The 11350-nt window shown below is 34.9% G+C and overlaps 1 protein-coding gene across 1 annotated transcript; it reads left to right on the top strand.

Annotated features, from left to right (window-relative positions):
- The first annotated feature begins 215 nt into the window (after nt 1–215).
- Nucleotides 216–6115, top strand: LOC106337800 (DNA-directed RNA polymerase II subunit 2-like). The gene is made up of 19 exons (XM_013776918.1): nt 216–556; nt 1163–1384; nt 1488–1778; nt 1879–2076; nt 2155–2219; nt 2323–2409; nt 2480–2600; nt 2686–2730; nt 2808–2945; nt 3024–3096; nt 3266–3314; nt 3979–4018; nt 4107–4222; nt 4298–4367; nt 4453–4506; nt 4617–4760; nt 4877–5176; nt 5255–5677; nt 5797–6115. Exons 1-19 carry the CDS (start codon nt 302–304, stop codon nt 5929–5931), a joined length of 2826 nt encoding a protein of 941 aa, XP_013632372.1. The 5' UTR covers nt 216–301; the 3' UTR covers nt 5932–6115.
- The last annotated feature ends 5235 nt before the right edge of the window (nt 6116–11350 follow it).

Genomic DNA, 11350 nt, shown 5'->3' with positions numbered 1-11350 from the left:
ATATATATATATATATATATATATATATATATATATAAAATCTAAAATATTTATGTTTATCGTGTACTTGTTCTAATTAAAATATAACTAACGTTCTGGTTTTAAAATTGTAAGCGCCTTTAAAATCAAAACTGGTCGGTTTGTATCCCAAAACCTGAAACTGGTTATCTAATTGAACCGGCTCCAAAAATAAGGAAGGCGACAGAGTCTCCGTTTTTTTTATAAACAGAGAAACACCGAGGCCTAGTCTGATCCATTGCGTCTCCTCGTCGCTGGAGCAGTGTTGTTGGATTAAAAAAAAATGGAGTATAATAACGAGTACGAAAAGGATCCGAATTACATGGAAGAGGAAGATGAGGAGGAGGAGATCACCCAGGAAGACGCTTGGGCGGTTATCTCTGCGTATTTCGAAGAGAAAGGTCTCGTCCGTCAGCAGCTCGATTCGTTCGATGAGTTTATTCAGAATAGTATGCAAGAAATCGTCGATGAGTCCGCTGATATCGAGATCCGACCTGAATCCCAGCACAATCCTGGCCACCAATCTGATTTCACCGAGGTTCTTTTTCTAGGGTTTTTTTTTTTTTTTTATTTATTGTGGTTGTGTTGCAATTACACCACCTCCAATGTATTCAGCTATTTTTACTTCTAAAATAGAGCAACTCTCTAAAATAGAGATTTCAAAATATAGAGCAATGCTATTTCTTCGTCTATAGATAAAGGAGAAAATAGCAATCTCTATTTTAGAGGTAGAAATAGATTTGGATTGGAGTGATTTTGTCTTTAAATGCTATTATAGAGGTAAAAATAGAGGAGGGTTGGAGATGCTCTTAAGGCTTGCCGGTTGATGTTCAATTATATTAGTATTCAATGCTTTTGAGCTATTTAGCTTTTCATTTTGAGTATTGCTTGATCAGTTTTAGCACTGAGTAAATGTGTTTGGTGATGCACCTCTTGTTCTTTTTGTTTGCCCAAGGTGGTTTTGAATCTTTCTTTTGCTGTTGTAGCTCTGATTAAACTATTTAGCTTTTCAAGGTGTATCTACAGTAGTGGTTTTGAGTTTTGCTTGATCAGTTTTAGCACTAAGTAAATGTGTTTGGTGATGGTGGTTTTGAATCTTTCTTTTGCTGTAGCTCTGATTAAACTTTATTTATTTTTCCTGCAGACAATCTACAAGATTAGTTTTGGACAGATTTATCTGAGTAAACCCATGATGACCGAATCTGATGGTGAGACTGCCACCTTGTTCCCTAAGGCTGCAAGGTTGAGAAACCTCACCTACTCGGCTCCTTTGTATGTTGACGTAAGTAAGAGAGTTATAAAGAAAGGGCATGATGGTGAGGAAGTCACGGAGACACAGGATTTTACCAAAGTTTTCATTGGAAAGGTTCGTCAACTTTTTTTTTCTTCTTCCTGCATCTATTATATATATATATGTGGTTCTGACAATATGCATGTTTTCTTCTTATTTGATTTTTTTTTTCTCCTAGGTTCCCATCATGCTCCGGTCTAGTTACTGTACCTTGTTTCAGAACTCGGAGAAAGATTTGACAGAGCTGGGAGAATGCCCTTATGATCAGGGCGGATACTTTATTATTAATGGGAGTGAAAAGGTTCTCATTGCTCAGGAGAAGATGAGTACGAACCAAGTTTATGTTTTCAAGAAGCGACAGCCAAATAAGTATGCATATGTTGGCGAAGTCCGTTCCATGGCTGAGAACCAAAATAGACCTCCAAGCACCATGTTTGTGCGCATGCTTGCTCGTGCTAATGCCAAAGGGGTAAGAAGCTTATTCTTTTGAATCCTTCTTTTTTTTTCCTTCAGACAAATCCTAGATTATGGTAAAAATTAGTTACATTATATGTGGCACATGGTTGCAGGGTTCATCTGGGCAGTATATTCGGTGTACTCTACCATACATCAAAAAAGAAATTCCTATTATCATTGTCTTTCGTGCCTTGGGATTTGTTGCCGATAAGGACATCTTGGAACATATTTGCTATGACTTTGCCGACACTCAGATGATGGAGTTGCTCAGGCCTTCCTTGGAAGAGGCTTTCGTTATTCAAAATCAGCTGGTATCCACTGCTCCTCCATTTTGTCTTTTTTCATCTCTGGTGCTTAAGAATTAGTTGATAACCTTCATATTGCTTCAGGTTGCACTTGACTATATCGGGACACGCGGTGCACCCCCTGGTGCACCCAAGGAAAAGAGGATAAAGTATGTCATCATTTGAACCATTTGGCTTGGGTGCTATGATCTAAGTTATCAACTATTCTGATGTTGATTCCGGATGTTTGCTATTGCAATATTATCATTGCAGGTATGCAAGAGATATCCTTCAGAAAGAACTGCTTCCTCATGTAGGAGTTGGGGAGTTTTGTGAGACGAAGAAAGCTTACTATTTTGGGTAAGTATTCGGCTCATTCGTGTTGGTTGAGATTTCATACGTTGCTCATACTTTGCAATAACCTCCTCAGGTATATCATACACCGGCTGCTACTTTGTGCACTTGGCCGAAGGCCAGAAGATGATAGGGATCATTATGGTAACAAAAGGCTGGATCTTGCTGGTCCTTTACTCGGAGGGCTGTTTAGAATGGTTTGTTGTCGGCTCTGAATCATGCATTATTGACAAATTTTTAAGTTTATCATTTTAGTGGACCCCTTAACATCTTTTAATGCAGCTTTTCAGAAAGCTAACGAGGGATGTGAGATCTTATGTTCAGAAGGTCTCATACATAGTTACTCTTCCTTAATTCTGTTTTTTATCCCCTGTTTAGAAGTCTGATTCATGTCGTTCTAACAGTGCGTTGACAATGGCAAAGAAGTCAATCTTCAATTTGCCATCAAGGCTAAAACAATTACCTCTGGCCTGAAATATTCTCTTGCTACTGGGAATTGGGGCCAGGCAAATGCTGCTGGCACAAGAGCTGGAGTCTCTCAGGTTAGGATATTTATTTCTTCCCTTTTCATCTCAGATTACTCCCTTAACACCACATGGTTGCGGTTCTAAAAAGTCCAGGTTTTAAATCGGTTAACATATGCTTCCACTTTGTCACATTTGAGGCGTCTCAATTCTCCTATTGGGCGTGAAGGTAAGGGGCCTCGCTCTTTTCCTCCACTTATATGCTGTGTCACTTTATCTGTTAGTTCAGTTCCTGTACTTTCGCCATGGTTCAGTTTATTTATTCACATCCTTGCAAGTTAGATTGGCTTGTAGCTCTGGTTTTCCAATTGAATGCTAAATCGGGTATTATACGGCAGGAAAATTGGCGAAACCAAGACAACTGCACAACTCACAGTGGGGTATGATGTTTTTTTTAAAAGTTAAAAAATATACATTTAAAAATATGTATACCATAAAGTATATTGTTATGTTTTCAACTACGTGAAGTAAAAACAAAAATAATACAGTAACTGTAAGAAAAATTTTGAACTACTAGTTTTACTAGGTATTACTAAGATAAATAAAAAGAAATCAAACATGTCTAAAACATATATGACATATCTAACACATATTATTAAATTATAATTAAAAATTTGCTCATTTAAAATGTTTATGTGCCATATATTAAAAAAAACACTATTATTATATTTACACTTAGTAGTACACAAGGTAGTAGTAATACTATCTTGTTTATAGTAATATTTTTGAAATTTTCAACTTTTATTAATAATACCATGTCAAAAATAAAATATTTCTAGTAACACCAATGCATTTATACAGTTTTAGATTGTATATAACATTTCCGTAGAAACAAAATTCTAAAATTATGTTATTTGTGTGATTCACCTTATTATGATATCACCATCAACACAATAGACATGAAAGTAGAAGGAAGTTTTTGTGGAAATGATAAGTTTTCTAACAATTTAAAAATTATTCAAGATTTCAAATTTCACACCTTTTTGTTTGTTTGTTTTCGTAACATTTTGCTTCCTTTACTTGTGTCATGAGTTCTGTATGACACCATGAGTTTTGTCTTAGTCAACTTTAGGCAACTTCCAGCAGGAATTGTGAGTCATTTTGCCTGAAGTCTTTCAGAATCCAGCTTGTTTCTTCTATCAGTTCTCTCTCAAATGTTGTTTTTCTCGTCTTGTGTAGAATGCTATTGTTGCCATTTCTTGCTATTCTGGATATAATCAGGAAGATTCTGTCATCATGAACCAGTCTTCAATAGACCGTGGTTTCTTTAGATCCTTGTTCTTCCGGTCTTACAGGTGAGTATGCCAATACATGTGGCCATTTTCCTTCGGTCTGACCAATTATTTATACTGCAACCTTTCTGCGGGCAGAGATGAGGAGAAAAAAATGGGGACGCTTGTCAAAGAACACTTTGGACGACCAGATAGAGCAGTTACAATGGTAAGACATGATTTGGCACCTGCTGTTCATATTTCTGTGGTGCTTATGGTTAGTGGAGTATAACACTTCAGTGTTTCTGGTGCAGGGTATGCGGCACGGTTCTTATGAGAAGCTGGACGATGATGGTCTTGCACCTCCTGTAAGGATAAAATTTGTTGTTACTTTAGTTAGTTATATCTTGATCTGATTAGGCGATTAATTTTAGAATGTATATATCATACAATTTTTTTATCTTTCTTTCGGGTATAGGGTACTAGAGTGTCAGGTGAAGATGTAATCATTGGGAAAACCACTCCAATATCTCAAGATGAGGCTCAAGGACAATCATCACGATACAGTAGACGCGATCACAGTATAAGCTTGCGACATAGTGAAACTGGAATGGTGGATCAGGTAACTTTGATATTTCCTTGCAGTTACTGAACTATGGATACTAAAACATATATCTTGTTTGAACATAAAGCTGGGAGGGGTTCTAAAAAGTTCCCTGTTCGTATAACTTTTTGTAGGTTTTATTGACCACAAATGCGGATGGTTTGAGGTTCGTGAAAGTGAGGGTTAGATCGGTTCGTATACCTCAGATTGGAGACAAATTTAGTAGTAGACATGGTCAGAAGGGAACTGTTGGCATGACCTACACGCAGGAGGACATGCCTTGGACGATTGAAGGCGTTACTCCTGATATTATTGTGAATCCGCATGCTATTCCGTCTCGGATGACAATTGGACAGCTAATTGAGTGCATCATGGGAAAAGTGGCAGCTCACATGGGAAAAGAAGGAGATGCGACTCCTTTTACAGATGTCACGGTAGCTTTACATTTATCCTTGGCTGCTTGGTTACTTGTGGCTTAGTATTAATATATGACCGTTGTTTCGTGTATGTAGGTGGATAACATAAGCAAAGCTCTACATAAATGTGGGTACCAAATGCGTGGATTTGAGAGAATGTACAATGGACACACGGGCAGACCACTCACAGCTATGATATTCCTTGGGCCAACGTACTACCAAAGGTTGAAGCATATGGTTGATGACAAGATTCACTCTCGTGGACGAGGTCCTGTACAAATCTTAACAAGGCAACCAGCTGAAGGGCGATCCCGTGATGGTGGTCTGCGTTTTGGAGAAATGGAACGTGATTGCATGATTGCACATGGTGCTGCCAACTTTTTGAAAGAGAGGCTGTTTGATCAGAGCGATGCGTATAGGGTACATGTGTGTGAATCCTGTGGTCTCATCGCCATTGCAAATCTGAAGAAGAATTCTTTTGAATGCAGAGGTTGCAAGAACAAAACAGATATTGTTCAGGTAAGTTTCCATATTGTGTGTTTGGAATATTTTGGCTTCTTCTTATTATTATTGTTATTTTTTTTAATCTCGCCCATGCTCATTTGTTTGATGCCATGTCATCTAAATACTTTTCACAGGTTCACATTCCATACGCTTGCAAACTGCTCTTTCAAGAGCTTATGTCAATGGCGATTGCGCCAAGGATGCTTACCAAAGACCTTAAATCAGCTAAAGGCAGAAAGTCAGGAGCAAGCTCTCTAGTTTTTTCGTAAAACATTGTGAGCTTTTCGTCTTCTCTTTCGCCTCCTATCTTTATAACAAAACTAAATTACGAATTTGTGTATTGTGTTTATTTTTACTTCTGAAATTAGAAACTAGAGAGGTACTCATGCCGAAGCACAACTTTTGTCTTTGGATATTTATTTGTTCCTGCTTTGTCTTAGTCTTGGCCTAAAACATAATGACATCAACAAGAAAAGATGACAAGAAAGTCTTGCAGTAGAGAAGATGTTGTCACTTCTCAATGAATCTATGACTACGCAAAACATGTTCCTGCAACAACAATTCTTCCTTGAAGCATGAACTCAGCCATTGGTTCTAAGCCTCGAGTCATTGACCGTTCTGAAACCACATGCTCAATCTCTTATATTCGTTGAAATTTCATCCACATCAACTAAGAAGATATATTCGTTGGTTATAAAGAATTAGATATACTATTGTGTCTATATTAGAATGGCCAATCTTGTTGATATAAATTGTCATTTTAAATATCAACCAGTAATAACATCGTTCTTAGAGTATTTCCAATGTATTACCCCATTTTTTACTCCAAAATGGTGCAACACCAAAATGGAGTAAGGTTTTACTCCAATGTATTACTCCATTTTCTATTCCAGAAATAATATTTCTTAAATGATTTCATTTTTATTTTATTAATAATTGCAAATAATATCTTATACTTATAAAAATTTACCTATTAACTCCAACTATTTTATGTTTACGATAAATTATTAAAATATAAATTATTTGAATTAAATATTTATTATTAAAAAGTACAAGAAATCATTAAAAAAGACAACATATATGTGGGTTCAACAATGAGCATTAGAATATTTTTCCCACAAATGATCAACTAATGCATTTCGTAATAAAAAATGAGCTTATTTATCTTTGATATTCCGGAACGGATTTTCCAGATTATTAAATTACTTATTTTATGTTATTTTTATTTTAATTATTTATGTTTTCTGTTATTTTATGCATTTATAAATAATCCTTTGTGGAATATACTATTTTCAAGTTATTGTATCATTTAAAATATTATTTAAGTAAAAAATAAAAACATTAAAGATTCAAATGAATATTTTATAAATAAAAAAATTCAACTTTGGAGTAGGGTTGGAGATGCCTCAGTAGCCAACAACATTATGACATTCTCAAAGCAACTTTTCCGTTTATTTTTCCTCCTCTTACCTCTCCGACACGCTTCAAAACCTAAAAAAAATGTCCTTCTTCGTTGCGGGCCCTTGGAAGATTCCTTCGTTTTCTTTCTGTAACCACAAGGGATTCAATCTCCGTTGCATCAATCTCAATAAAACAGTCCTACAACTTCCTATGTACGGAACCTTTCTTTGACATTCAACGTTTCAGGATCTCCTTTCTATATCCAATACACGTTCATTACCTGTCCTAATCACGTCGTCTTACCCTCCTCGTATTGGTCCATCCCTTGCCTAAGCAATTCTACTTCCTCTTTCTACGCCACAACTAGTTATAAACGGGGAAGCTCTATGTTTCCTTCTTGTCAGATTGTGAAGAGATTACGTGTTCCGGCTATCGACAGAGAGAGGCTCTTGCTGGAAATGGCACTCGCCCGATTGCAAAAGTTGTGAGATGGATAATTTGAGATGTGGATTCAAGAACAAGGCCTCTATCAAAGTCAAATGCTTCGGTGATGAGCCGGTGTGATGCACCTCACCATCACACCGGCCTGATCTTCCGCACAAGACCTATGTCGTTTTTCTTATGTTTCTTAGCACTACGTTTATGTTTCAAAGACCTCGTTTCAAGACGCTTACATAGCGTTTTAATAATAATTTAGGACCCTAATATCTATCTACAAATGTTTTTCTTTTTAAAGTAATAATTTAGTTCCAACTTCAAAGTCTAAATGCTATTTTTTTGACAAAATTAATGCCACTTTTTATCAAAAAAAAAAAAAAAAAAGTCTAAATGCTACCATGAAACTACCTATCATGCTTCTCTAAACTTTGAAATATGCTTAAGTCTGTCTAGCAACTGGCAGGTAAATTATTATCAAATGAAGAAGCACTAGCAGTAAGTTTGGATACGAAGTGTGAATTAAAGATATATATGTACCATGTTGAAATCGAAAATCGAAAAAAAAAGCATATGTATGTTGTAATTTATAATAGAGACATGACATAGTTGAATCAGTAACAATATATAGTATCCTATTATATTATTACAATTGATAGGCAGAGTAGGTAGATGAAGATTAAAATTTCAACCATTTTCACTAAATATATTAATCCTCAAAATAATATCTATTTTCACTCTAAATTATGTAAAAACTCAAAACAACATTAGTTTTGGAGTATTAGTTCTTGAAATTATATGGCCTTTAGACCCCATAAAACGTAAACTATGTTTTCAGCTATATTAGTTACGTCGAAACGGTAATGTGTTCTTTTAGATATTACTAAAACCTAAATATATGAATTAATCAGTCCTAAACTAGATCCAACATTTTTTTAAGATAAGCCACTGTGTGTGATCTTAAGGAAAAAGAAGAAGATATGAACTTTGAGAGTGTCTAGACAAGAAACTGTAGGCTCCTACAAGAAGACACACAAACATCCTCGGGACATTAAAATCCGACATTCCCCGTCTGAAGAAGAAGAAGACAATTCTCCATTTTAAGCAGCTTCTCTCTGAAGTCGGTTAAAATTTTGAGGAGAGATGGAGAGAGAGTGTGAAGGAGGAGACATTGAGAAAACGCTTAGGCCAAGTTTCTTGGTGTGTAGTTACAGTAAAAGAGCTGGTCCTTCTACTCCTCCATCCACGTGGCGCCTCGGTCTTTCACCACAGCGACTCGGAGCTTCCTCCATGGTCCAGTTTCCCAGTTTAGGATGTGCCGGTAATTGCATTTAACCAAACTCTACATCTTTAGTACTAAAAGGTAAACACTCTAGCAAAGATATTCCAAGTAAGGGCCCGTACTCTCTCTTTCTCTCGATTCTGTTCCGTATATTAAAAGAGAATCTAATACGTAGCAAGATTACGTTAAGTTTCTAATTAGTGACAATATCTACTTCCATTTTCTTCCTACTTGATTTTCCATTTTTATAACATTATTTCCATTTCTTCCTACTATGATTTTCCATTTTTATAACAATGTTTCCATAATCGTCCTTTGAAGTAGAACTAGGGTTTTTGCTACTTCATCTATATAAACCACTATATAATCTTCATCATACCATTAGCTACTTAGCTTACGAGCTACTTTTATTTAATCTTTTCGTTTTGTTTCACTATCTTTTTGTACTATGGTTTTTAAAGTGTAACCAAATGATCTCCCTTCGTCAAAAACGAAGAGGACAAGAATTCTAGGGTTTTTGCTGCTACATCTATATAAACCACTTCAAATAATCTTCTTCTTCAAACCATTGGCTACTTAGCTTATGAGCTCTTTTTATTTAGTCTTTTCGTTTTTGTTTCACTATTTTTTTGTACTATTGTTTTTTAGAGTGTAACCGAAGGAGCTCCCTTCGTCCAAAACGAAGAGGACAAGATTTAAGGAAATAGAAATAGAAAATCTAATTGTTCATGGATTCCCCTATTAAGTGCTTGAATAATGAGCACTTTATAAAGGGTTTGCATGGCCTCTTAGATCTTCTCTCTTTCTCTACGTATATATATCCTTCTCTTCTCTTCGTTTGGATTGAAGGGAGCTCCTTTTATTTTTCTCTTGTTCTATACACCTTTGTATACAACATATATGCATAATGTGCTTTTGAAAAGTTTTATATACACATAATTGATATATGTTTGACAAGTATAAGAATATTTTTAGGAGAGTTTCTATAACTACATTCAAGGTTGGACTCAACCAACCTTCTTCTTGATTCAAACAGCGTGGGGTTTTCTAATGATACCTTGTTTCAATTTGATGTGTTTAATTTGTAGGTCTTTGTGCTTGATGCTTGCATTGAAGCGTTATTAATGCTGCTTAATATGGGAAGATGTCGTGGGCCGATTTCAATATATGATATGAATGCTGTTTATTGGGATCTCAATCAAATTAAATATAAGTAGCGTCTAGCAATGTCTTAATGTAACTCGATGTATGTATTTATTAATTTATCATGCAACCTTGACCTATATTCAGTCGTAATTTGCAAGTGTTATCTTTTTTATTTATCAATTAACATAAAACGTCTTTTCTACCAGCGTCACATTATTTCATATTTATTAAAATGAACTCATCTTAGTTAGAATGGGACATCTAACCGAATTTACAAGAATAATATTTTAAAAATTAACTTAATAAATTATTTATTACATGAACATAAGAAAATTGAGTTTGTGTTATATTAAATTAGTTAATATATTTGTTATAAAATATATATTGTCAAGTGTTTTATAAATTATAGTTGGTTTGATTGTAATACATACATTAGTTGAAATGGTTACCTCTAGTTGTCATGTGGCCTATACCACCAAGTGTATAACTGATAGATTAGTCAAAATTTGTGTTCATGACATCCAGTTAACCTATGATAGTTGCATGGCCAAGCTTTCAATGTTCAATCGGTCAAAATCTAATAAACAAAGTCTGTCAATGGTTGAACTAGTTAAATAAAGAAACTCCAGAATAGACTTTTGATTCCAAAATATTAAACGAGTGGTATTAGGCATTGCCGTTTGTTGAACGAGTTGTCTTCTTACCAAAGTCGACGCTTTCCAACCAATTACACTCCTAATTTTGCCTGTTACCAAAGCAACACAAAATACAACTAAACTTTTATTCTTCTTATACACAAACACAAGTAAATACTAACTCCCATCCCAAAATAAAACTTAATTGATGTCTAAATTTTTTTCTGGAAAATTTATTTAAGTGTTTCTATGAAATTTATTTTGTATAAACTTTTATTTATAATTTTAATATACTGATATACAAAACCAAAATTGTTCGAACAAAATAAGAAAATAAATTGAAAATTCAATCCCTATTAACTTTTGAATACTGTTTCAGAAATTGTAATGTCTAAACTAAATTCTTTAATTAATATATACATTACACTAGAGCTGTAAACTGGGCGAGCCCATGTCCATTAGCCCATATCCATTTGTCCATTTATTGTTTGCGGACAGATAGTGACCATGTCCATTAAAAACTATGTCCATTAAGGACCATACCCACTAACACTCATATTTTCATGGGATGCCATGAGGTCCATAATGACCATATAAGAACTTTTAAATTTTAGTTTATAAGCCGAGAAAAAGACAAAAATAGCACTGCATCAAGTTTATGTTCCCAAACTAGCACTCAAGATCAAAAGTCACAAAAATAGCACTTAATGTTTTATCAAAAGTTACAAACTTAGGGTTTATAGTTAAAGGATGGGGTTTAGGATTTAGGGTTTAGGGTTTAGGGTTTAG

This window comes from Brassica oleracea, chromosome C4 (assembly GCF_000695525.1).
Source record: "Brassica oleracea var. oleracea cultivar TO1000 chromosome C4, BOL, whole genome shotgun sequence".
Classification (NCBI taxonomy): domain Eukaryota; kingdom Viridiplantae; phylum Streptophyta; class Magnoliopsida; order Brassicales; family Brassicaceae; genus Brassica; species Brassica oleracea.
Note: the sequence above shows the minus strand (reverse complement) of the source record. Positions and strands in the feature narration are given on the sequence as shown.

Coding starts and splice junctions, on each gene's coding strand:
- LOC106337800 (XM_013776918.1), top strand. CDS start 302: ATGGAGTATAATAACGAGTACGAAAAGGATCCGAATTACATGGAAGAG. Junction 1,779..1,878: donor CTCGTGCTAATGCCAAAGGG/GTAAGAAGCTTA, acceptor ACATGGTTGCAG/GGTTCATCTGGGCAGTATAT. Junction 2,220..2,322: donor CCCAAGGAAAAGAGGATAAA/GTATGTCATCAT, acceptor TTATCATTGCAG/GTATGCAAGAGATATCCTTC.